General features: G+C 44.9%; 1 protein-coding gene across 2 annotated transcripts in view; it reads left to right on the top strand.

The window, feature by feature from the left end:
• Window positions 1–27,476, top strand: part of EDRF1 (erythroid differentiation regulatory factor 1) — a 59,143-nt gene that overhangs the window by 7,273 nt on the left and 24,394 nt on the right. For both annotated transcript variants that reach the window (XM_075612277.1, XM_075612279.1), the window contains exons 5-19: window positions 189–313; window positions 427–586; window positions 9,141–9,262; window positions 10,038–10,149; window positions 10,945–11,092; window positions 11,525–11,633; window positions 14,720–14,831; window positions 16,510–16,782; window positions 19,805–19,876; window positions 19,967–20,117; window positions 21,103–21,291; window positions 22,366–22,566; window positions 23,281–23,499; window positions 25,168–25,394; window positions 26,183–26,341. In XM_075612277.1, coding sequence (XP_075468392.1) covers window positions 189–313; window positions 427–586; window positions 9,141–9,262; window positions 10,038–10,149; window positions 10,945–11,092; window positions 11,525–11,633; window positions 14,720–14,831; window positions 16,510–16,782; window positions 19,805–19,876; window positions 19,967–20,117; window positions 21,103–21,291; window positions 22,366–22,566; window positions 23,281–23,499; window positions 25,168–25,394; window positions 26,183–26,341 — 2,379 coding nt within the window. The remainder of the gene's footprint in view (window positions 1–188; window positions 314–426; window positions 587–9,140; window positions 9,263–10,037; window positions 10,150–10,944; window positions 11,093–11,524; window positions 11,634–14,719; window positions 14,832–16,509; window positions 16,783–19,804; window positions 19,877–19,966; window positions 20,118–21,102; window positions 21,292–22,365; window positions 22,567–23,280; window positions 23,500–25,167; window positions 25,395–26,182; window positions 26,342–27,476) is intronic.

Raw genomic sequence — 27,476 nt, 5'->3', positions numbered from 1 at the left:
GTATCACAAAGTGACGTTTGCAATGTATTTTCAGTGACAATAGATCTTTTTAAAGTTGGTTATGAAATGCCATTTTAAATGGGCTACTTGGAATTTTGAATCGTCAGGAACGTGTGTTTGCACTTTGTAGTTAGTTTTGAGCTCTAACCAGCAATATCCGGGTTTCAGCAAAGTTGTTTCCCTTGCAGACTGGAGACTGGACATGGCTGAAAGAGTTTTATCAACGACTAATGGATCAAAAGTGGCAAAGAAAAAAGAAGAGTAAGGAGCACTGGTACCAAAAGGCTATTCTCTCCAAGTTCTTATACTACAGGTTGGTGTAATAGATGATGATGATGATGATGATGATGATACGTACGTTATTGTTAATTAACTCAACAAAATGCCGTTTTTAATGCAGAGGACTTTTGTTTTGTTTTCTGTCAGTATTAATGGGGACGATGCACCCGAGCCTGTTCCCTCTACTCCACATGGACCCAGGGAAACACAGAACCTAGGTGCGCCAACTGGAGCAGAAAATGTTACTTGGCCTGCTCCCTTTGAAACGCTGTCTTCTGTATCAGAAGACGGAGGAGCTTCTAATCAGGTGAATTATTTAAGTCTTTCCTATATACTAACTAGTGTAGCATAAGGCAGGGGGTGCTCAACTGGGATATCCTGACTTGAGGGGGAGGGGGTGCGGTGGGGGGTGCTCAACTGGGATATCCTGACTTGGGGGGGGGGGGAGGGGGTGCGGTGGGGGGTGCGCTTGAGGACTGGAGTTGAGCACCCCCAGCATTAGGGTTTATTTTATGCTTTTTATTAAAGCGGCGACACCATAGTATAAGGTGAATGAAGTTGCATTAATCTGTAAATAGTGTAATTAAACCGTTTTGAGCGGTTTCAAATGTGGCCACCTTTTTGAAGCGGCAATCTGCTGCACTTGCCTTAACCAAATGTTTCTTGTTCTTTCTTGTTGCCACAGCCAGAGTCCTTTTTGTTGCTGTTTTTCGACAAAACCAATCTTTTTAAAATTCTGTTTGAATTGTGGAGATATCGGTTGCAGAAACTTTTTCTACCTGGGATGTTAACATGGTTGCTTCCTTTTACATTGAAGCAGCATTACAAGTTGCAGTTTTTCTTGTCTTTAGTTATAGAATTGAAGCAGGGGCTGAACCGCGTTAATTTCAACTCCGGGGACACCATGCTTTCCGAGATACCTCCGTATGGGATACCAGTATCTCATTCATTTTTAAATGCCCCTCGTCACACGGGCCAATAGGAAGCCGTAAGGGATGATGATGTCATGGCTTCCTATTGGCTCGCAAGACACGGGACATTTAAAGCTGCCATTATGTTGGCCCCAACAAGCCCGTCAGAGCTGATACCGGCAGCCCCTATGGAGTTAAGTATCTCGGAAAGCAGGGTTACACTGAAGCTGAAATGAACCCAGAGACCGCCTGCTTCAATCATTAGGCTGTGTCCATAGAAGGACAAGCAGCGCTGAGGCGTGCGGACGCTCCACGCTGAGCCCCTGCATCCTCAATGAGGATGCCTTGAGAGGGGGCTCACGCGAGCGTCCGCAGGCGTGCGGAGGCTTTGGAGTTTTCAGCCGAGCGCCAAGCTGTTTTTCAGCGCGCTGTCGGCAGAAAACATCCAATCAGCCTTAAGCAGCGTCAACGTCACGGTGCCGACGGCGCCGTGACATTGACGTCAGTGCGTCGCGGGCGATTGGCCCAGCGACGTCCCTGCCCCGCCTCCAACCACCTCCCCCCGGCTCCCTTCGCGCACGCTGGCTCGCCTGCAAGTCCGTGGAATCGCGCTGACTTAAGCAGGCGAGCCTCAGCGCTAGCGCACATCCGCTCTCCTCACCCCTCTATGGCCCGGGCCTTAAACTGCAATCTGGAGAGCTGCTTTAAATAAAGGTTTTAACATTAGAGGATGATGTGTGTTAAAAAAACCCCAAAAAAACTGGTAAAATGAAAAATTAGGTCATGTTGTGCTGATCTATAAGCTGATCAGCTAATTTTATGTCTTCATTTTTATTTTGGTTGAACTGCAACTTTTAAATTACATTTCAATATATCCCTATAAATGAAGGCCTGACTAATTATCTTACAAGTACTGTGGATGCAGCCTCTCTTCTCCACATTGCTCCAACAAATTTCCTAATGTCATCTTCCCATCTTACTTTTGGTCGTCACCTTGGTCTTTTGACATCTCTTGGAAGCTAGTCGACTATCATCTTTGTCCAGTGATGGTCATTTCTTCTTGTCGTATCTCCGGCCCACCGACAATTTGATTTCTTCACCCGTGTGATGATGTCACAGACTTTGGTTTCAAATCCATTCATTGTTTTTCCTTTTGCTTCGGGTAATACTCGGCATACATCTCTCCGTACTTGGTTGTCTGAAGCTTCTGAATTATCTTTGCATTTAGGGTCCAAGTTTGACATCTGAAGGAAAACCTTTTCCTTGCCTAGGCTCCAGAACTGAAAGGAACCTTTCCTCTGCCAAGAGAGTTGAAGGCCTTGTGTCCTGGATATACACACATCTGCACCGTATTGCAGCAGACTCCCCCGGGAAGCTTTCACGCACTGCCACTCGTTAACTCCGATTTTTGTTGAATTTACAGGCCCGGTAAACGAAAGAAATGAAACGTAACGCAAGCCAGGTTTCAAATCCTTTTTCTCAATTTATTACTCATAGGGTAATAACTTTTATACCAGAAAAAGAAGATATTGATTAGAGGCGTATCATAGGCGTAACCTGGGTGTGTCTTGGGCGTAGCTTTGATTAGAGGCGTGATTTAGGGGCAGGACATATTAGTGGCATGGTTTTGGGACGTGTTTCTCCCAATACAGGCAATGTCACAATACATAGCTTATTCATTGTCTGTTATCAAAAGAGACCTTGAATCTCTAGCAACTAAGTTATACGATTTTGCCTCTTTCAGAGAACCAGTCTTTTGTATATTTGACTAAAAGAGCAGGAAACTGACAATACAAAAAGTATCTTAGCAATATCCTGAGCAGGGAGAAAGGAAATATAATTTGGCAGAAACTGAGTGCATTAGGAATTATATTTCAGCAAAAGGCTGACTACAGAATCTTACCTGGTTATGAACAGACAAAATGGATGTTGAACACATGTGCAGATTCTGGCCTGACCTTCTGGTCCTAACAACATCCATAAGTGAGCACAGGCAGAATACACTGGTCGAAAACTTTCCTTTTGAGGCACAGTGGAATGTTCCCATGAAAGATTCTCGTTTCTTCCAAATGCGCTCTAGTACATCTTCGTTCTGCTATTGATTTCAATCGTAAAGTTCCCATCCATTGATTTGTTTTATTCTACTTCTAGCTCTCTTCCACTTATTTAATTTTTTTGCAATTCAGTGTCTATAAGTATTGCTGATTAAAAGCTTTGGTGACCGGGAGTCCCCCTGTTGTGCACCCTTGCTAGTCCTGATCTTGCTTGTAATCTAATGGTTGAAGTGGAATTCTTGTGAATAATCTTTATAATATCAATGTACGCTTCTTCAACACTGACTTTTTAATGCTTTCAAAATCCAGCAACTAGATTGTGTAAATAGTGGTATGCACCCCTTCACAAACACATGGTAACACCCTAAATAATATATCATGCCTTTGTAGAAACCCAACTAATTTAGCTTATCTATGTTAAAATACTACTGCTGTGCTCGGGCTCATATATATTTTTTTTTTTAAGTGTGGGCAAACAGCTGGCATGGCTCACATTTGGTGAAAATGTCCAGTAATCCAGAAATACTGGCTCTTAGTTCAAACAATCCTAGAGGAGATAACAGGAATTGAGATACCAGTTGACCCTCTAATTTACCTTCTTGCGAAACCAGTTGAAAATGTGAGATACTCGACTAGGCGTTTAATCTCACATATTCTTACGGCTGCTAGATGCGCTATTACCGTAGCCTGGAAGAATCACCAGGCCCTGTCCAGAAGTACAATTGAAAACGGAATAAATTATGTAATGTTAGTAGAAAAGCTTACTTCCTTCCTAAGGCTTTGTCCATAGTGAAAGCAAGCGCTACAGTACTACTTGCCTCCCGCAAGCTTTCCTCTCCGGCGATGTGTGGACTGTAGGTTTTTGGAAAGCGAGCGAGGAGGTGGGCGCTGTCATGACGTGGAGGGGCCTGTCAAGGAAGTGTCATGCATGAGAACACGCCTTTAGCAAATAATAAAATGCATAATGCCATGCAATTTTCAGAAGTATTCTGCAAACATATATACACTGTCATGCATGAAATCATGCCTTGTTAAATAAAAAAATTATAAAATGTGATGCATTGTAAATACAAAAAAATAAATTAACAATTATATACAATTATAGGCTAAAGCATTAAAATTCCGGGCATTACTGATTGGAATTTAGCAGCTTGCAAAGTGCAGTTTTCAATGGGTTTATTTCCAGCCAATCAGCTTTCAGAACAGCTGAGACAGGGCAGGGGATTGGTTTGCATGAAGTAAAAGCTCTGAGACAGGGCAGGGGATTGGTCAGGACGTATCAGCCCCGGGTTGACTCCTCCCCCTCCCGAGCTGACAGATTTTCTGAGCAGATTCAGTTGATTTGGGGGGGGGGGGCAGGGGGAGATGGTGTCAGTCTGCAGTTTCTTTGTGGCTGCAGTTTGTGTGTGCGTGTGCGTGTGCGTGTGTGTGTGTGTGTGTGTGTGTGTGTGTGTGTGTGCACAGAGTGTGTGGCTATAGATAGCTGCAGTGTAAGCATATATAGAGGTGGATTCATGTATTTACCGTTTTATTGTAATAAAAAAATCTATTTAACTATACAAAAGTGTCTATTATTTATGAAAAAAGTCTACATTTAGCCTATAATAGTAATAATCCCTTCAGAACAGGGCATTATTGGCCATAATGCCCTGTTCTTCGGGGATTATTACTTAAGTAATGGACAATACATTAGAATTATCATTGATATTTCTGTCATGGTATGAATTAAAGGTTCACGTTTGCAAACATCAGAAATCAAATTTTCAATAGTTGAGTTGTCCATATTCTCACAGCAAGCACAACTCCACTGACAAAAAGTCATTTGAACAGTATCCAGGCAGAATAGCTTACTAAATTTTCATTGTCTGTTAGCCGCTCACATGACCTGGCTGTCTCGCTGCAATTCTTGTATCTCACGTGCAAGCTCGCGCTCACTATGGCCATGCGCTTTGGAGTACACACGGTTGTTTGTAGTGATAGCTCTGTATCTTGCATTATGGACGAGGCCTAAGACATACAGCAAGGAGTTTCTATAAAACCTGGGACCCTTGGCTAGGGAATTGTTGAGTCTCTGTCTGGGGGTGGTGATACTTTTTATGATTGTTGTTGTGTTTTTTTTTTAAATATGCTACTGGCCAGGATGTTGTCGGTTGGGATGGAAATATTTTATTTCTCACCATATATCTATCTCTCTATCTCTATCTATATATATATATATATATATATATATATATATATATATCTATCTCTATCTATATATCTATCTCATATATATATGTAACGGGTATTCCACCCCACCCAATCGCATATATAGTGTGGGTGAGTAGAACATGCAGTGTTACCGGTGTGGTGCGTATACCTGCAGGTTCACAGGAGGTCTGAGCCTCCGCTAATGAGAGCCTGGGGTGAATCCTCTGGAACGGATCTTCTTTCAGCGCCTCCACCTATGTAGGATTCTATGGAAGTGTAGAATGACCCTACATAGGAACCAGATCAGAAACCTCACACACAGTGATTATATAATAACTAAGGACTTTACTTATGAACATATAACACATTACATAACATCATAACCTTATGCATCTCAGGCCCAATGTCTGACGTTCCCACCCAGTGTCCTGTAATCCCCCACCCACATGTCCCGTACTCCTACGGAGGTCGTGGGTGACTGCGCAGTCACTAAGTTATCTATTAGGCCTGTTGGTGCACATGTGTAAAAATACCTTCCGAGCACTCCGATGCTCGGGCCCGCAACACTCTTCTAAAAGGGTCCGTCGACGAGGACTCCTCCAACCGAACTCCTGCAGACAGTAACACAGTCTCTGTGGACCCCAACGTGGGTCCAACCGCTTTCCGGGAACAGCAACGTGACACACCCTGCACTATAGGCCGTCCCTATAGCACAGCATCCTTAAGTGGCTTAAGGGTCAATCTCCTAGGGCATTCGGGGTTGCCACCCTACTCATAATACGGGCCATGGGTCCCCGGACTGGTTACCGCTATGAACCCCCCCAGTTGCCTCGTACTACGCGCAACGCCGCCCTGGGCAATGGCTCCCCGGATTGGTTACCGCTATGAACCCCCCCCAGTGGCCTCGCCACTCGCAACACGGACCCTGGGCTATGGCTCCCCGGACTGGTTACCGCTATGAACCCCCCAGCTGTCTCGTGCCACTAATTCACCTAAACGCCTGCCGCAACGCTCTGCAGACTAACCGCAGCCCCCTTTAATCCCTGGCTATTCCCCAGCTCTGACTACCATGAGTGACAGGGTCCCTCTCTGAGACTATCCCTGGCAACACTCACTAACCTGGGGTAATACAGGGTTTACTGGGACCTTAGGGCCGCTGGCCTAGTGCAAGGAGTCCCCGGCTCCTGCACCCTACCTCCTTCCTTTGTCTGCCTCCTTGCTCTGCTTCTTCCTGACTGACACGCAGCTCCAGCCCGCCAAATGTATCTATCTCCCTCCAGGGCAGTCCTTCAGCCCTATTGGCTCCTATGAGGCACCTGGTGCCTCCCTCGCTAAGCACTATGGGAATTGTAGTCCCTGGGTGCCTGTAATAACATTGGGGCCGCATGCGTGCCTTTCCTACACCTCCACTAACCCCTAATGGCCGCCGCAACCTCTCCCTGTCTATCCCTACTCTCGCGCGACCCTCTAAAGGCTGGCTGTATTCCCTACCTACTTCTGCGCATGCGCGACTCTCCTGGCCTGTTCCTGCCCTCGCGCGACTCTGCCCTGAATCTGGGGCTCTAACTGCGCATGCGCGACTAAGGGGCAATGGCGGCGCCCTGGGCGCCCGGCTCCGGGAGCGCCGGGAGCCCTGCGACGCGCGTGCGGCCTTAGCAACCGGCCGCACGCGTCCCCAGCAACCCCCGAGCCGGGACCTGGCGGCTCTCACCTGTTCGATCGCCGCGCGGGGCCGCCATTGGCCTCGGCGGCGCCCGCGATCGAACACCAGGTGAGGGGGGTGCTGCTCAGCAGGGGAGACCCGGCTACATATATATACAGTGTTCGACAAACCTATACATTTGCTCGCCCCGGGCGAGTGGATTTAACATCGTGGCGAGCTCCTATTGGCCCAAGCAGCACACGTTTGGTACTAGGTGGCGAGTAGATGTTTTGGTGATTTGTCCACCACTGTAATATATATATATCTATCTATATCTATATATCTATCTCTATCTCTCTCTATAGAGATATATATATATATATTTCTCATATATATATATATATATATATATATATAATCTGTCTCTGTCTCTGTCTCTGTCTCTGTCTCTGTCTCTGCTGTATATATATCTCTCTCTCTGTCTCTGCTGTATATATCTCTCTCTCTCTGTCTCTGTCTCTGCTGTATATATATCTCTCTCTCTGTCTCTGCTGTATATATATCTCTCTCTCTGTCTCTGTCTCTGTCTCTGTCTCTGCTGTATATATATCTCTGTCTCTGTCTCTGCTGTATATATCTCTGTCTCTGTCTCTGCTGTATATCTCTCTGTCTCTGTCTCTGCTGTATATATATCTCTCTCTCTGTCTCTGTCTCTGTCTCTGCTGTATATATGTCTCTGTCTCTGTCTCTGCTGTATATATATCTCTCTCTGTCTCTGTCTCTGTCTCTGCTGTATATATATCTCTGTCTCTGTCTCTCTATCTACTGTATATATATCTCTGTCTCTGTCTCTCTATCTACTGTATATATATCTCTGTCTCTGTCTCTCTATCTACTGTATATATATATCTCTCTCTGTCTCTCTATCTACTGTATATATATCTCTCTCTCTGTCTCTCTCTCTCTCTCTCTATATATATATATATATATATCTCTCTCTGTCTCTATATCTCTCTCTATATCTCTCTCTGTCTCTCTATATACAGTATATATATCTATCTCTGTCTCTCTCTCTAATATATATATATATATATATATATCTCTATCTCTGTGTCTCTCTCTCTCTCTCTCTCTCTAGAGAGAGAGAGACCTTGTGTATATATATATATATATATATATATATGTATATATATATATATGTGTGTGTGTGTGTGTGTGTGTAGAGGTATCAGTACCGTGTTAGCCGAGCTTCAATAATCAAAAAATAAATAGATGATACCATTCTGTGGCTAACGAAATGCTTTTATTTGTGCGAGCTTTCGAGATACACTCTCTCTATATATATATATATCTGTGTCTCTCTCTCTCTCTATCTATATATATATATATATATATATATATATATATATCTCTATCACTCTGTCTCTATATATATCTCTCTGTCTCTATATATATCTCAGTGAGTTGGGCTATTCGGATGTTCTGATGTCTTGATGCTCTGCTCAAGCTAACTAAGGGCTGTTCTATAGAGGGTGCGCTTGCGCAGCAGTTTGTAGTTGGGTGTGGTTAGTCAGGCTTCCTATAATAGGACCGCGCACACGGCAGTGAGCGTGGAACCAGCTGACGGGAGATGGGGAAAATAAAGATTTTGCGCCGCTGAAGTGTGTGTGTGTGTGTACAATGTTAATAAATATTTTATTTACTATCTTATTTATTATAAACGTATTTAACACACACACACACAGTACCTCACTGTCGCTCACAGCATACACACACAAAGTGTGGGGCACGGGCGTTCGCTTAGGCACACGTACGGCCGCACACACTATATTACGGGCCTAACCTGACAAATCAAACTGTGTAAGATTATTGTTTTAGATGTATTGTTATAACTGTTTACGACCCTGATACTTCCATCTCCGCCCCCCATATTGTTCCCCTGTTACCCCCTCCTTTTTGGCCTAATCCTATCCCATTTTGTGTATACATTTTGTTTAATTGTATTCTTAACTTGAATCAATGTAAGGCATTTTTCCCTAATCTGTTTATTTTTGCTTACTTAAGGGTCTTAAAAATGACTTTGTTAGGAATATTCTGTGGACATTTGAAGATATCCATATGTTGGTGGGTTCGAATATGCCTATATTTGGAGGAGGGCGATATCCTGCTGTTAGCTTGCGTCTCAGGTGAGCTAGCAAAACATTAATAGTGTAGATTGGCTGAGTTTGGTACAGTGCTGCCCGTTGACAGTTATGTTTATTTGTGTGCGCAAAATATAACTGATTTTACATTGCCCATAGATTCAGCTATGTTTTATTGTGTTCTTTAATAAGTTCTGCAAAAACAAGACATGGCCAACACAATTTTGTGCCATTTTGGTAAACTTTTGCCCATATGGGGCGGCTATGTACTTTTATTTATATGGTACCAACAGTCTAGTCATAGCTTCACAGAGTAGACCTTCTATTATACACAATTACACAAGTGTGTCAAACATAAGTCTCCAATAAAAACGAATCAATTTTCTCCCACACAGCCTTCTTAAATATATGATCATAAAAAAAATACAGTTGCTTAAGGTGCATGAGTTTTAAGTGCCATTTGATCCTCCACGAGCACAAAATAAAACATTGTACATGCTTCCTGCAACACCAAAACAATGATATTTCTTAAATCTATTCAGCACAGCTGATTATGAAGGTGGTGTGTGCACAATTTGATACTTCTATTAAATACCTAAAAACCTTTTTGATAGAAGGTGGAGTACTATTGGTAATGCTATATTTCAGTGCTGTAATTTCGAAACATCAAGGGAATTGTTAGTTTGAGTAATTTAACTATTTTTGACCCCTCATTGCAACAGACAAGCAGAAATTCACAGGAACGCATTACTTGAGTTACATGAAGGATTTTTATCACCATGTGCTGTCTTCATACTTTTGTGTTTACTTCATCTGCCAGGGATAACAACAAACCAATCAATGTACTGACTGGGATTGATTATTGGCTGGATAATCTGATCTGCAATGTTCCCGAGCTTGTGATGTGTTTTCATGTGAATGGAATTGTGCAGGTAAGGAATGAAGAAATAGTTGCAATACATTATGTAGTGTGTTGGTCAACTGGTGTGAAAGAACACAACCCTCGCACAACCTTGTCTGCTGGTACTGTAAGCACAAATGTTGCGCCATTTCTCTTAACTCCTTCCCTAATGAGCGGTGTCGGTCAATAAAAATACCACCCCAGGGGCCCTTATGACGTATACCGTACACCATTCCCCTCTGCTCTGTTTTTAGGGGCTGTACCCAATCCCATGTGACACTGAAGGGGAGGCTCTACCCAGCCCGCTCTCCCCCCACCGTCCCGACCCCTCCCATCACTTTCAACCAGACAGCCAGAACAATGAAAGGATCACGTGATCGCTCCGCAGAGCGGAGGTGGCACGAATCTCCAGCACCTGTGTTTAATGTTTACTGTAACATTTCCTGTGGAGCTGGGCCTCCTTGGGTATGATCCTATCAGTACAGTACATGTAAAGTGATCCATGCACATAATGTGATGTTCTGAGGGCAGGGAAAGCACAAGTGGGAGGCAGTCAGGTTGCCGGCATTCACAACAACACAACGTTAATGATATGTAAAGTAGAGTAAGATTTTTAAAAGCAGAAAGGGGGTTGGGGGTTGATAAATAGACTAATAAATGGCTTCTCCTGTTTCAATCCCACTCTTGTGACTGTTTGACTTCTTTTTTCTGTTCAGTCTTTGGATGTGGAAATGTTGGTTCTTCATTTCTGAAAGCACTACTGTATGCACATTAACATACAGAGTTAATATTATTTTATTGTGCTTGAAACTTCTTGTATCTGCAGAAATATGAGATGATTAAGACCGAAGAGATCCCGAATCTGGAGAACTCCAATTTCTCTACTAAAGTGATTAAAGACATAGCACAGAATATTTTATCTTTTCTGAAGTCTAATTGCACAAAAGAGGGTCACACTTACTGGCTATTTAAGGGTAAGACGGCGAGCTTGATATTTTTCTGTGTGCCTGTTCTTTGTTTATGTTATATTTTTTTGTTTCAATTTTTTTTATTGTTTTAGAGAGACATAACAAATATATAGTCTTGGAATACATGTGATGTTATATTTTGATGTGTAATCTCCTAAATTGTACAGCACTGTACAATATAACACATTGTTTGGAGTTACTTGTGACTCTGATCTATTCTTTCTTCTGTACTTTTAAGTTCTCACCTATTTTGATCTCTTTATTTTGTTCAAAGTTGGAGTGGCCAGTACAAGGTACACTTGAAGTACAATTCTACGAGGTTTTGAAAGCTCTGTACACTAATTTCATATATCAAGTACCCTAGTATTGATCCCCTTATAGGCATCCCAACCTGCAGTGAATCTTCTCATCTCCCGATTGGAACTGTTTGTTTTTCAGCTAGTGGCAGTGACATAGTCAAACTCTATGACCTCACAACCCTTTGTGAAGAGACTGAAGACAAGTATCAAAACCCATTCACAATGCCAGTGGCAATTCTCCTTTACAAGTAAGTTCTCTGAATAAAAAATTAACAGTAAGCAATGGAGGTTAGATTTACACAATCACTGAGTTGGTCGTGTTTTATATCATACCTTATATCGGTGCAAACTGGGGAGTACTCGTAGTGAAAAATAAATGTTACATTTACTTTATATTTTCATATGTATGGAAGTATTGGATTTTGTGTACAATTCTAGAATTTTTTTTTTCTTTACTTGGAAAAATCTCCTTGTTCATTGCAAAGCATTTTATTTTTATTAGAAACTAGCTGATATACCCGGCGTTGCCCGGGCGTGGAAGGGCAGGGGGCATGGAGTGGAAGGGCGGGGGTGCCAAAGGGCAGGGAGGGGCGGGGGTGCCAAAGGGCAGGGAGGGGCGGGGGTGCCAAAGGGCAGGGAGGGGTGGGGGGGGCCAAAGGGCAGGGAGGGGCGGGGGGGGCCAAAGGGCAGGGAGGGGCGGGGGGGCCAAAGGGCAGGGGGGGCCAAAGGGCAGGGAGGGGCGGGGGGGGCTAAAGGGCAGGGAGGGGCGGGGGGGCCAAGGGGCAGGGAGGGGCGGGGGGGCCAAAGGGCAGGGAGGGGCGGGGGGGCCAAAGGGCAGGGGGGGGCCAAAGGGCAGGGAGGGGTGGGGGGCCAAAGGGCAGGGAGGGGCGGGGGGGCCAAAGGGCAGGGGGGGCAAAGGGCAGGGGGGGGCTAAGGGGAGGGGGAAGGGAGGGAGGGGGGCAAGTGGGCAAGGAGGGAGGGGGGCAAAGGGCAGGGGGAGGGAGGGCAGGGGGCAAAGGGCATTGGGAGGGAGGGCAGGGGGCAAAGGGCATTGAGAGGGAGGGCAGGGGGGGCAAAGGGCATTGGGAGGGAGGGCAGGGGGGGCAAAGGGCATTGGGAGGGAGGGCAGGGGGGGCAAAGGGCATTAGGAGGGGGGGCAAAGGGCATTGGGAGGGAGGGCAGGGGGCAAAGGGCAGGGGAGGGAGGGCAGGGGGGCAAAGGGCATTAGCAGGGGGGGGCAAAGGGCATTGGGAGGGAGGGCAGGGGAGGGAGGGCAGGGGGAGGGAGGGCAGGGGGGGCAAAGGGCATTGGCAGGGGGGGGCCAGGGGCAGGGGGGGGCAAAGGGCAGGGGGGCAAAGGGCAGGGTGAGTCAGGGACGCGTTAAATAACACATTCCCCTGCGTTTACTCACCTTGCACACGGCCGCGCTCCTCTTCCTACGGGTACCGGCCGCCCTCCTCCTCAACCTCGGGTTCCTCAGCGGCGAGGCTGAGACGCTCCGGTGAGGAGGTGCTGCGCCTCCCGCGGAGAGAGCCGGAGGAGAGGCGGAGACAGCCGGAGGAGCGGCCTGTGTGAGGGTAGAGCCGCGTGCTCTGTGTGTGTGTGTGTGTGGGGGGGGGGGAGCGCCGGGTGAAGGGAGAGCCGCGTGAGGGGAGAGCCGCGTGCTCTGTGTGTGGGGGGGGGGGGGGGTGAGCGGGTGGGGCGGTGAGCAGGGGGGGGGGTGAGCGCCGGGTGAGGGAGTTGCCATGGGTGGTGAGAGCCGTGGGGAGGTGAGAGTCCCCTGCTGTGTCCCGGGCGCTCGCTCCGCTCCCCCGCTTACTGTAGCGGCGCCGGGGGGGGGGGAGGAAAAAGCGCGGGAAAGCGGGAGACCCGGGGAGAGGAGGAGGTGTGCGCGGGTCCCGATGAGCGCCGCGGTGTGTGTGGTGTGTGTGTGTGTGTGTGTGTGTGTGTGTGTGTCGTCACTCCGCCTCAGGCCAATGAGGGTGTGCGGGGGCGGGCGGGCCAAGGGAGCAATCTCATTGGCCTGGCCCAAGGTCCAATCTGATTGCCGCTAGGGACACAGGGAGGGACACAGAGAGACAGGCAACGACACATAGGACACTTTGAGAAATATATAGTAGATTCAGGAATATGTGTTTTGATAGATTATGAAGGTTAAAATGCATCTCTCCATAGAGCGCAGTGCGTCTAATGGTAACAATTATTATTTTTTTTAACGAGCGCCTACTTCTAAAGGGGCAATATACAGCTCAACCCCGTTATAACGCGATCCGTTACAACGCGAATCCGCTTATAACGCGATGCAAGCGTGGCTCCCACTTTTCGTATTTATGAATACTTTACAACACAATTATTGGTATCTTAAATACTTTATTGTAGAATACATAGAATTGTACATTATTTCTAACGCGATCCGCTTATAATGCGATGTGATTCTTTGGATCCCAAGCACAGCGTTATACGGTGGTTGAGCTGTACTACATTATACAGTAAACCCTTGTAGGTTTTCCTGGGGGGGATTGCTGCTTTAGTCCCGGTTGGTTAACCGGTAGGTTAAATCGGGCGTTATCAACTCCAGTCCTCAAGACCCTTCCCAACAGGTCAGGTTTTAAGGATATTCCAGCTTCAGCACCGGTGGCTCAGTCAAAGATTGAGCCACCTGTACTGAAGCAGGATAGTCTGAAAACCTGAATGGGGGGGAAGGGGGACAGGAGTTGAGAACCCTTGGGTTAAATGTATGTGATGCTCATGTAATCGTTGTGATCAAATTGTTTGTAATGTCCAAGTGTCTAGTCGCAGATTGTCACCAATGCTCAGAGCATTTGAAACAGTCTTCCTTGTAAGAGCAGGTTCTAATATTTTATTGGATGGAAAAAGATAAAGGCATCGGAGTTATGGCACATTATGGCTCAGTGGGACATTGAGTCACTGCAGTATAATTAACTGCTTCTGAGTACAGTGATTAAAACCAGTCCCTCGGTCCCTTTATCCCAATAATAGCAATAAACCTAACGTACTTACTTTTTTTTTTTCTTTTTCCTGTATTCTTAATCCACCTAAGTGCTCAGAATTCCCCAGGGTCTCTTTGTAAACAAATCAGTGGCCTCAATGGCTCTGTCTGGTGAAATAAAATGTTAAATATTTATCATGATGCATTAAAGCTTTACAATCTTTTATCGCCACAGTGAGACTCCTGTTGAAATAAAGTGAATAAATCCTACCTTAAGGAAGTGGCCCAATTTCTTGCATGAAGAAAACTATTAGCTGTAAAACAAATGGTGGTGTTAAAAGCCCAGAAGTGATTCATCTTTTCCGTGTATTTTTTTCCCCTTAGGGTAGCTTGTAACATGATGATGAAGAAAACACAAAACAGGAAACATTATGGAACAATTAGAACACTTTTGTTAAATTGTGTGAAACTGGTGGATAAAGGCAGACATCCACAAGTAAGAAAAGTACCTTGTGTAAAATGATTTAAGGTTTGGGTTTTGCCTTGGTTGATGATCAAGCCCCTTTTTCCCAGTTATAACTTTGCAGCGATAAGGGGAGTTAAAGCAACAATCCTGACAAAAATAAATGCTATATATAATTGGAAATGTAAAACCCTAGTAATGACTTACAAAATCTCGACGACGCCATGTCAGCCCTAATACCCGAATGCCCCCTACGTTCTGCCCACGACATCCGCCTCTCTTGCCTGCAAGACCTCTTCCATGCTGCCCTCTCTCTCTGGAATTCCTTACCACGCACCATCAGAATCTCCCCCCAGCTATCAGAAGTTTAAATACTCCCCTGAAAACTAGCCTTTTCAAGGAAGCCTACTTGCCATCTTAACCTCCAACTCCCTTCCCCTCCAACCCCATTAGAACCAGCTTTGTGGCTGGACCAATCTCCTCCACACCATGTAACTTTCCTACCCCCCAGACTGGACCATATTCCACTCTGAGGAATACTCCACCCTACAGTGAGCAGCCACTTTACCTTCTTGTTTCAACATTGTCCCTCATTCCCTCTAGACTGTCCGCTCTCACGAGCAGGGCCCTCATTGTCTATTTGTGCATGTTTGTCCTCGCTTGTATGCAACGTTTTTTTTTTAATATGTATTACTCTGTTCCCCATTGTACCGCGCTCTGTAATATGTTGGCGCTTTACAAATAAATGATAATATAATTGGTGAGTGGTGAGTTGCACTCTCTTCCGTTCTTGGTGTCCCGCTGTTCCCGAGATAATTACTGATGTAGGTACTGGGGCTCATGGGAAATCAAACATGGCTGTGCCTGCATCAACCAATAGAAAGCCAATGCTATTCCAGCTTCCTATTGCCCTGCGACTCGCGCAAGATGTGGTGACCACATTGCTTGCTCAGGAGGGGAGCCTCGGCACCAGTGGGTATACCGGCAGTTAACTCGGGAACCGTGGTGTCCCCAACATTGAAAATATCAATGTTCAGCATGGAAAGGCCCCCTTTAATCTCATGTAAAAAAAACACAAAAGAATGGAATGCTATTTTAATTGAAAATCAAACCTTTTTGTTTGAACGGACATGTTGCTCTCAGGGTTAGCAGCCATGGTGTCCAAAAAAAAAGTTTAATACAGGCATACCCCGTGTTAACATACGCAATGGGACCGGAGCATGTATGTAAAGCGAAAATGTACTTAAAGTGAAGCACTACCTTTTCCCCACTTATCGATGCATGTACTGTACTGCAATCATCATATACGTGCATAACTGATGTAAATAATGCATGTGTAACAGGCTCTATAGTCTCCCCGCTTGCGTACAGCTTCGGTACAGGTAGGGAGCCGGTATTGCTGTTCAGGACGTGCTGACAGGCGCATGCGTGAGCTGCCATTTGCCTATTGGGCGATATGTACTTACTCGCGAGTGTACTTAAAGTGGGTGTCCTTAAAGCGAGGTATGCCTGTATGTGTTTTTCTTTGGATGTGCACATTCAGTTTCCCTCTCCCCCCGCCTCCTCCCCCATCGGTGGTGTCTTTTTGAACTTGGATAGTGAGAGTCAGACATACTAGTAGTTGCATGTGCATTAGTATTGATGGCTAAGTTTGACACTTGAAACTTCTCTCTTTAGCCTATATATTTATTCTCTCTTCCTTCCTCGTAAGATCATTGCTTCAGCCAATTACATGCTTTCAGAGCTTTTCCAATTGGATGAACCGAAGAAGGAAGAAGCCGGAGAAGTCCCATCGAATGGAAACTCTGATGAGAGCTACAGCGATGAGGAGGAAGAGGATGAAGAAGAAATGGCTGACAGTGACGAAAATGGGTCCTACAGCACAGATTCCAATGTAACCGAGGACTGCAAGGCTGTAGCCATTATCAAATCTGTCGGAGAACTGTCTGTTCCTGAAAAGTATAAATCCACCCATCAGATCAGGGTGAGTCGTTAATATTCCGAAAATCGTGTCCGTGAATGATACATTTGGTCACTTCAGGTCAAAGGGCATATAGGATCCCGGCTATGGATTAAAGTTGCTACAGTTTATGTACTTGATTCAAGGGAAATGTTCACAATTTTGTAATTTTTTTTTTTTAACATTTGTTTAAGGCCACTGCCTAAAAAGGAAAATACAAATGTTAAAATGTTTCAGTAAATGTAAGCATAGACTTTCCCAAAATTGCCTCCTGTGTGTAGAAAGCCATGGGAGCGGTCACCAGGTATACTATATATGTATATTTCTAGCTCTATTACTATTGCCTTTCTAGAGATTGAGGGCCAAAGTACAGTGGGTGCTGTAAATCAGGGGTGGCCAACTCCAGTTCTCAAGGACCACCAACAGGATATTGGTGCTTCAGCACAGGATGCTGTCATTCTGACTGAGCTACCAGTGCTGAAGCAGGAATATCCGTAATACCTGACCTTTTGGTGGCCCTTGATTGGCCGCACTTGATTGGCCTCCCCTGCTGTAGATCCGTTAGCTATAGTTGTTCTAGGGCAAACCATGATTGTCTCTGCATAGTAAGAGTTTAAAATGTATGCTGCTGGTCTCATTATAGTTTTCTATTTCAACATGTTGCAACTTCTTAATCACAGAAGTATAATTATGCATGTTCCTCACTGTCTTTAAAAGGTTGCTTAATTGGAGTCCTGGTATTTATAAGGTTATTTTCACTTGGATAATCCTAAATATGTTCATTTTTAACCCCAAAATAAAGCATTTAAACCTTGTTGAAACTTTTCTCAACATGTCTCCCTCAGGTACTTTTTCTGTCTTCCTTTTTATGTTTCTTAAGTTACACTTATTTATTTTAAAACAATCAAAAGAACATATTTCCTCTTCATTCAGAGACAGTGGTTCATCTGCAGGTCACTGATGTTTTCACTGCTGCTATTAGGACTACAAGTGCTCCCAGGGGAAATCGAACACTGACTCAAGTGCTTTAAGCCTGGCTCATTTCTGGGGCAAACTCACAAGAGTATTTTTCAACATTAAACAGCAAAGCAAGTGTCTCTATAACTAAAACAATGCAAGTTCAATTTATTCCTGAAATGAACTCGAGCAATAGTTTATTTTTTTTTGACCTTGTGAGATTTACATTAAATATGAAATTAATTATTTTGCCTCTAAAAAAGCGTGCAGTGAAATACAGGGCAGCAGTAGGATTTAGACTTTCATTATAAGTTTAGGTGCAGATGCTAAATTAATAAATTAAAGCAGATATTTATAGTCTTTAATGTCAACCAAATTTTAAAAAAAAAGTTTAATGTCGATCATTTTGTATTTTTTAGACTTCAAATATAGCTGCCATATTTGTCATTAGCCAGTTGTGAATAAGACATAATAAATTATATATATATATATTTATATTTTTTTTTTATTAGAAAAATAGTGGTGGAAAATTAACCCTTCTGCTGCCAGAGGACCTGCAACGTGTCATCTGGCAGCAAAAAAGTTAAAGCCGCAAACTGCGCTGATCTCCACTTTTATTTATTTATTTGCAGTTTAGTTTAATACTGTTTATTTTATTTTTTAGTAAAACATGGAGCTTCTTTGTTCAAAGGAGATAAGTGTTTATTTGAAATAAATGTTATGAAGGTTAAAACGCAGTCCTTCCCAGAGCTATGTGCAGTCTTAGGCTGCGTCCATAGAGGTTGGAGCAGTGCGGAACCGCGTTGACACTGAGGCTGCTGAAGCCTGTGCGATTCTATGCACATGCAGGCGAGCCAGCGTGTGCGATAGGGGGGGGGGGCTGGGGAGGCGGGGCAGTGACGTCGCTGGGCCAATAGCCCGCAACGCACTGACGTCACGGCGCCGACGTCACGGCGCCCTGACGTTGACGCTGCTGTGCTGTGATTGGATGTTTTCAGCCGACAGCGCACTGAAAAACAGCTTCGCCTGTCGGCTGAAAAATCCAACGCTTCAGCACGCCTGCGGGACGCTCGCGTGAGCCCCCTCTCAAGGCATCTTCATTGAGGATGCAGGGGCTCAGCGCGGAGCGTCTGCACGGCTGAGCGCTGCCTGTCCTTCCATGGACGCAGCCTTAGGCCGGGGGCCATGGTACAAAATACAGCGCTGAGCCAGGAAACTTACCTCCTGCATCCGGCATGTGTGGGTCTTTGGTGTAGACTCTTCCGCAGGCTTGTGGAATTGCAGCCGACGGATCATTTAATTTTTCGCTTTGAGGCAAGCGGAGGGCCAGTCACGTGACCGGCAAAAGCCAATGGCACTCCGTGACGTCGGCGACGTGGCGCGCTAGCCCCGCCTCCCACCCGCCTCACAAGCGCGCTTGCTGACGCTCATGCCAGGACCCAAAAAAGGAGAGCATGAGCGTCAGCGCTGTATTTTGTACCATGGCCCAACCTTAGGCTGAGTCCATAGAAGGACAAGCAGCGATGAGCCGTGCGGACGCTCCGCGCTGAGCCCCTGCATCCTCCATGAGGATGTCTTTAGAGGGGGCTCACGCGAGCGTCCGCAGGCGTGCTGAGGCGCTGGATTTTTCAGCCGACAGCCAAACTGTTTTTCAGAGCGCTGTCGGCTGAAAACATCCAATCAGCGCAGAGCAGCGTCAACGTCACAGCGCGTTGACGTCGTTGCGTCGCGGGCGATTGGCCCAGCGACGTCACTGCCCCGCCTCCCGATTGCGCCCGCTGGCTCGCCTGCATGGGCATGAAATCGCGCAGATTTCAGCTGGCGAGCCTCAGCGTCAGCGCGCCTCAGCCCTGCTATCCCCTCTATGGCCCCAGCCTTAAGGTTAACTTGGTAACTTCCCACACTAAAGAGAACCATGATTTTTAGCACTACAGAAACGAGCAGGATATGCTCAGGCGGCGAGATACTAACATTATAGAAGTTACACGCAGAGGCGTTTGAGGGAGTTATTGCTTTAAGTTGTCTTTAGTCTGCTGAGCTGTGGCTTCCATAAGCTTATTCTGTTTTTCTTTCCCTTGCTCTGCTCTAGCCTAGCTGTGCATTCCCAGTTTGCAGCGACACAGAAGAACGCTGTCGATTGGTACTCTGCTATGTTCTCGAGGTAACTCCTTTTATTCTAGTTACGGTTTTGTGTGCGGTTTTTCTTCCCGAATTCTCACATTAAGAACGATTTTTAATCATTTTTACAAAGGGTCTGAAATGCATTGACGGCAGCATTAAGAAGGAAGGGGACCTGCCTGCAGCTGATCCCAACACACCGATCCCACTGAAATATGAAGATGAGTCTGCCAACACTAATCCCGAGTGCCTTGAAAAACAGATGGCATTATTCCTGCACAAGAGTAAGATGGCTTTAATTCTTATAGCCCAGTTCGATTTGAAGGTGGCTAAGCCATTTAGTAAAAAAATTGATGTTTACAGGTCACCTTTAAATTGGTTTTATGATTTCCAATATAATAACAAATAATCAGTTGATCAAATGGTCTTTTAACTTTTTGTTACAAAACTTTCATGGCAATTAAGGACCGTATAAGGTAGTTGCTTTTGGGAAGTTTTCAAAGTTTTAAGCTGATGGTTCATACATAAATGTCCACTAGAATTAGTTTTCATACTTCTCGGCGCACTACAGCCACAGTCCGTTTTTTGAATGGTCAAGGGCTTACCACATATAAGACTACAATAAGATTACATACAACTAGAGCAGTGCAGCTCAACTCCAGTCCTCAAACCTTCCCCCCCACCCCCATCCCCCCAACAGGTCAGCACTGAAGCACTGATTGAGCCACCTGTGCTGAGGCAAGGATTGGTTAAAGCAGATTGAAGCAGACAGCGTGAAAACCTGACCTGTTGGGGGGGGTGGGGGGGGTTGTTGGCGGCTGGAGTTGAGCACCCATGAATTAAAGTATTGTTTGTTTATACGACAAATGTGAAATGTCTTGGGAGGGTTGAAAACCATTGCACTACAAGTTATCGTTTCACACGTTGCTATGTCACACACATTACATTGGGTAACGCACATTAATTTGAGGAGATTCATGTTGAATGTTTAGGTCGTCTTGAACGTCCGTGTGAGTGTTTGATCCCTGTTTCTCCCAGCGTCTGTCGGTGAGGATTGTCTGTATTATGCTTGCTCTTCTTTGCTTCATCCATACAGATCCATAGAATACACAGGTACATATCCTGCCGTCTTCAAACTAGGGATTCTTAGGGCTTCTCTGTAGAAGGGTGAACCGGAATTAATCTGCGGTGTAACTGTTTTTGTTTGAAATCCTTTCTGATTTGTTAATCACAGAAGGGATTTCTAAGAATATTTCTCTTTATTTTTAGTGGTTTCGTCTTCAGAAAACAAGTGTTCTAGTAGATCTGGGATTACGCCTGGCGCTTGGCAGTTTAAAATGAAACTTCAACTGATTCTCAAGGCGTCTAAAGCTTATTATGTGCTCTCCGATGCTGCAATGGGCCTTCAGAAATACGGCAGATCATTGAGATACATCAAGTTAGCTTTACAGTGTCACGGTAAGTTGCCTATTTGTGTAAATTGCCAGCAGGTTGCTGTTGCACTGAAATATGCTGTTTTTGTATTGTTTTTAGCTTTAGCGTAACTAATATTTCAGATGGTACTGGCATTATCCTCCATCTTTTTCTGCTTTAAAACTTATTTTGAAGTGAAACTTCTTTGTGCACACCTACCACATGAGAAAAATTCCCTGTCAGTAAATGGACTGCATGGTGACGGAAGTGGCGTCACTGCTGGCAGAAGAGGCCATCAGCGACGTCGGCTTCCAACAGCAGCAGTCACCGGAGAGAAGGAAGGCAAGGCAGGGGGGGAGGAAGAGGAGTAAGGCAGGTGGGGGGGGGGGAATACACACAAAATCCGGCCAGCAGCACTGGATCCATGGGGGGGAGAGAAGACACACACACCTCCGTGTCCCTGCAGCAGTGTTGCCAGCTTGCACCTGTGAGGATGAAGGCAGCGCTGGATCCATGGTGGGGGGGAAGAGAGAGAGAGAGAGGACACACACAAAATCCGGCCGTCGTGTCTGCAGCTCCGCCGGGAGGAGAAAGTGGGGGCTGCTCTGGGCCGGGGGACTCGGGCAGGGACAGCTTGTCCTCCCTGTCTGCTGAAGAGGGAGGCGGCGGGTCTGGATCCGGTGGATGCTGAACCCTCCCCGTCCCCTGTGTCGCCACACCTCCGCCTGGGGAGGGGAGCTGGCCTCCGGCTCGGTGCTCCTGCACTCAAGGCGCCGGCGCACCAGCAGAAGGACACGGAGACCCCACACACACACACACACTGACTGACACACAGTCACACACTGACACACACACGCAAGGAATTCACAGTTACTATAAATATAGGAGTGCAAATAGCTAAAACACGAGTTCTAAGTCAAACTTCTTTGCATTTTGGCACTGAAATTGTGTTTTGATTTTTAATGGGAAACATTACCTTCACAAATACAAACTGTGACAAAAGTTGCACTTAAAATGCGCATGGTCGGCACACACACTTTTTTTTTTTTTTTTAATACAGTGATGCTTTGCAGGATCCTGGTCTTATGTTCATTACCTTCGCTGTCTCGTTACACCCAGATACCTATAGCTGCCTGTGTACCAGCATGCTTCCTGACGTGATGCTGCTGCTGTGTCAGTATCTCACTCTTTGTGGTGACATCCAATTGATGCTGGCCCAGAATGCCAGCAACCGAGCTGCATATTTTGAGGAATATAATTACCAAACGAGGGATGACCAGGAAATGCTGCACAGCCTTAACAGGGAATCCAGTTGGCAAGGTTAATCTTTTAATAAGTGTCATGATTTTTTTGTTTAATTCATGCAAACTGATTAGACTGTAAATGAGAGGTAGCCAACTCCAGTCCTCAAGAGCTACCAAAAGGCCAGGTTTTCAAGATATCTCTGCTTCAGCACTGATTGAGCCACTTGTACTGCAGCAGGGATATCCTGAAAACCTGGCCTGTTCGTAGCTCTTGAGGACTGCAGTTGGCCGCCCCTGGTGTAAGTACATCACCTTTCTTCGCACCAAATATTTACATTTGTTTTACCTATTTCTATTCCTGTTTTATGTCCTGTAATATGCATGCCCATGATTACTTAGTTTTCATGAACAAAATGTGATTTAACCATTCAATATTTTGTTTAAATACACGAGTGTTACGTCACACATTAACTGTAAAATTAGCCGGTGATATTAGGTGCTCCACGTTGATTTTGAGGAAGCACTTTAATGTCTGATTCGTAATCTAATATTGTTAGAAATTGTTCCTACTGCTTCTTGGCTTTTCATTAAGATGCATCACAAATCTGTTATGTGTTGGTTTGTAATTAAACAGGGGAATATTATCCTATTGGGTAAAAATGGTGTGTACCTTAAAAAAAAAATATATATATTATTATTTCTTTCTTTTTCAACACTGATACTGCAGATAAGCTTTAATACTAATGTTGTGGAGAAAACGTCACTGTTACAATGGTCTTTTCCTCCTTAGGATTTGCATGGGCGACGGATTTAACCAATGACCTGGAATGCCAGCTTTCTATTAGCTGCAAATGCTACGAAGCAGGGGATGAAATTCTACTCTTCACTCATTTAAAGAACCAAAACCTAGAACAGCACACGCAGGTGTTAAAAAGACTTGGTAATATCAGAAATGAAATCGGGGTGTTTTATATGAACCAAGCAGCTGCCACGCAGTCAGAAAGACCAGGTAAGGTTTATTTTTTTTTAAATTCCCACTGACCTATTTTATCGTTCCAATAAACTGGCTTAATATCAACCCATTTTAAGTGCTGAAGGGACAAGCAACATCTTATCCTGTGCGAAGTGATCAGCATCTTGCTTTAATGAAAGCAATACGTATATTCTCCCTCTACCCCCGTGCATCGAACACATTACCAAAACAGGGCTATTAATTAAATGATGAATGCCTATTGTATTTTCAGGAGAAAGCGAACCGTGTTCAGCTCTTGCTGCCCCCTGATAAGTTAAGCAAATTATCGCACTGCCCTTGTATTCTATCTTTTTTAAATAAGCCGTAGTTAGTTCTTCTGTAGAAGTCCACTGAACCATAGCATCCTAGCACAAATTGGCATGGCTATTAAAAAGCCGAAGCCGTGACAAAGTAATCCTGCCAGCAAACCCTGCAGTGTCCTTACTTTCTCCTTGGCCCAACACTGCCAACAGGCGTTAGCTGTTCATGCTCCTTATACACAATGTATTTAGTTATACTTTGGAGCTCTGATATCATCCTGCTTTATTTTACATACAATGTGGAAATACAATTTGTTGGAATATAAAGGCACACCAGCAGCACACAGTTGGGATTTCTTTAATAAATAATAACATATTCACTTGCTTCTGGTCAAAACCTCAGCTGTAAGTGGTTGTTCACATTAATGCCTTATTATATGGTTTGTCTTGTAGATTGTTGTGCATTTGTGCTGTTACTTAGCCCCATTGTCTGTTCACCCTGGTTCCAGTCTATTGGGTGATGCAGGAGTCTAATGAGGTCTGTGTGCCCTGTTACAAGGGGCGGGACTCCCACTTTAAACGTTTAATGAGGCTGATAGACTGTGCTCCATCGGTTAATTGGATGGTTAGAATCCAACGTGGTGCTAATTGGAGGAAGAGGCTCACCCTTAAAGGACTTTTTATATTCAGCAGTGCTTCCACTATACTCAGTGTCATTCCTCATCTTTGCATTCTTCATTACTCTATGCACCCTCTGAGCATTGAGCTGCAGCTCATAATCTTGTCGCCTTTCAGTAGGGGTTATTCATTAATCTGCCATCAACATTATAGCATTGTATGTATGTATGTATGTATATCTATTTATATAGCGTCCACAGCTGTACTTAGCGCTGTACAAGAGAGACAATACAGTACAGGGAATTATAATACAATAAGATCAGACCATAGGAAAGGAAATCCCTGCCCCGTAGAATTTACAATCTAAGTGGTATGATGGCAGGTGAGTAAATAAGTGCAGTACATGGCGGTCGTTGGTAGGAGTGACGTTGGGTGTGGCACAGTAGCCATGGGTCTAGGCCAGGGGTGAGCAACTTCAGTCCTCAAGGGCCACCAATAGGTCAGGTTTTAAGGATATCCCTGCTTCAGGATAGCCTGAAAACCTGACTTGTTGGTGGCCCTTGAGGACTGGAGTTGCTCACCCCTGTATTGAATACCTCCTACGTCTCTGAATCTCTGTATTCTCTTCTGTGCGTTACTGATCAACACACACAAGATGGTGATTCATTGGATCAGTCTGCAACACCACCACATTCTACGTTGTTCTGTATCAGTTGTTGGTGATTTGTGTTCAGTAATATTAATATATATATATATTATAATTTTTTTTGCATCATTTTTAATCTAGCGAGCAAAAGTGTTTCAAGTGCAGAACAAGACCTGTGGAAGAAGAGCTTCTGTAGCTTTGAAAAGGGAATTGTTAACTTTGAATCTATTGAGGATACAACCAACACGGCCCTTTTATTGTGCAACATGGGGCGTCTGATGCGGATTTGTGCTCAAGCTCATTGTGGTGTTGGAAATGACTTTAGAAGAGCAGAGTTCACTCCTGAGGAGGCTCTGTACTATAATAAGGTAGGACATGTGTATCAGTACAATTGCACTCCCAATTATTTAAAAAAATAAATGTATTCCATGAGATTCATAAATCTTTAAATCAAAATAAACTCCGTATTTGACATTTGTAAAGTGAGGGAGTAGTGAAAATTCATATTGAAACATTTGCATTTTTTATTTTAATTGTTATAGGGGCCGGTTATTGTTTCAAACGTGTGGGGCTCGGAATACATGTCAGGAGCAGGCATCTTTCTAACAAAGAGATTTGGATAGCCAACTCTTTAGTCCCATCTGATTACCGGAAGTGGTAGTATTTGTTTACTTAAGATAATTGGTTTGTACATTTTCCGGAGTTACATTTGTATGTTGTTGCTAGGTTTGTATTAATGTAGTGTGTTCTCCAAATAATTGAAGCTATGATTTAGTAGTCTTTAAAAAAAAAAAAAAAAAAAAATGTATGCGTATAATAGGATGGCAGTGATTTGACGTGTGTGTGTATATAAAGGTACAATTCACTAGCAGTACATTTCTGTGGTACCTTTTGTAGTATTAATTACTACGGAGTCCATAAAAAATGATGCAGTAAATTACCAGGATTGGGCCCATAATCCCTGGAGCTGAATTGCATGTTGCCCCCCAGATCCCAAAATACTGCTAAGATACGATACTTCCTGGTTTTCAAATCCGCTGCGGCCCTCATGGTGGAGGAAAGAGTAGGGGGGCTGCCGCTTTAAATTTTATTTCTATAGATTTTCTTTTGCCAAATATTTTTAGTGAGTTGATTCCTAATCTTCTCCCCCTTTCAGGCAGTTGATTACTATCAGAAGGCGTTAAGATCACTGGATAAACGAGATACTCATCAAGCTGTTTGGGATTCTGTATATTGGGAACTGTCAACAACATACTTTACTATGGCCACGCTACTGCAAGATTATGCTCCACTTTCCAGAAAAGCACAGGAGCAGGTAAAGAAATTGATTGACCTATAAATGTAGTAATTTTGAGCATGTTTTTATTTGCATGTTGTGTTTCACATTTGAGCCCTATGAATAATAGAGTAATATTGCAAAGTTACTGTTGGCATGGCAATGGTCATTGGCTAGGACAGGGTTTTTCAACTGGGGTTCCTAGGAACCCTTGGGTTCCCCGGGCATCCCTAAAGGGCTCCCTGCAATTTTCAGGTCCTTTCAAAATAGTACCAAACAGAAGAATTTACAATGCTTCTGATCTCTGATGCGCTGTTAGAGAGGTTTGGGGTACGGCAGAATTTCACAATATAATTATAGGGTTCCTTAATCAAAAAGGTTAACCAGTGGGTTAGGACAGCGTTGCGCAAACGGGGGGCACGAGAATTTGTGGGGGGGGGCGCGAGAATTTGTGGGGGGGGGCGCGTAGGCGGTTACAGAGGCCCCGCGCTCTTCCCCACGGCATTTAAATTAAATGGCCGGGAAGGCCTCTGTAACTCCCTTACCTGCTCTCTGCCGGGTCTTGGGTGATGCGTCGCCATGGCAACGCGCGTCCAATGACGCCACGGGGTGACGTGTCACTTGACCTGCGATGTCATTGTAGAGGGGGGGGGGGGCGCAAACGGTGCACCTCCCGGGCAGTGTGGGGCGCAGCTCAAGAAGTTTGCGCACCCCTGGGTTAGGATGTAGAACATGTAGAAACCTACCTATATCTCTTAATGTGATTGTCTCTACATTGCATGGCCCATTACTCTGAAAGCAAAGTGAGTGACTAATATACATGGCTCGACAAATTATAAAAAGAGCCACTCGCCCCCTCCTCCCCCGCACCAAAAAAAACTCCCTCTCTAACCTTATTTTACCAGCTGGCGAGATTTACCGGCGGCGTGGTGCGGCGTCTCCCAGCATTCTCCTGCGTCTCACCCTTCAACTCCCGGCATTCTCTTGCAACCTCAGTGAAAATGGGTGCGCAGGAGAATGCCAGGAGACGCCGCACCACGCCGCCGTAAGTCTCGCCAGCGGGTAATATGCACTCGCCTTAGGCGAGTGGACGAGTGCTTTTGTCGAGCCCTGCTAATATATAATGTTAAGATCCTAAGAAAGTACTCGCATTTATCTTGTACTGTCCATTTTC

The sequence above is a fragment of the Ascaphus truei genome, chromosome 8, assembly GCF_040206685.1.
Source record: "Ascaphus truei isolate aAscTru1 chromosome 8, aAscTru1.hap1, whole genome shotgun sequence".
NCBI lineage: Eukaryota > Metazoa > Chordata > Amphibia > Anura > Ascaphidae > Ascaphus > Ascaphus truei.
Note: the sequence above shows the minus strand (reverse complement) of the source record. Positions and strands in the feature narration are given on the sequence as shown.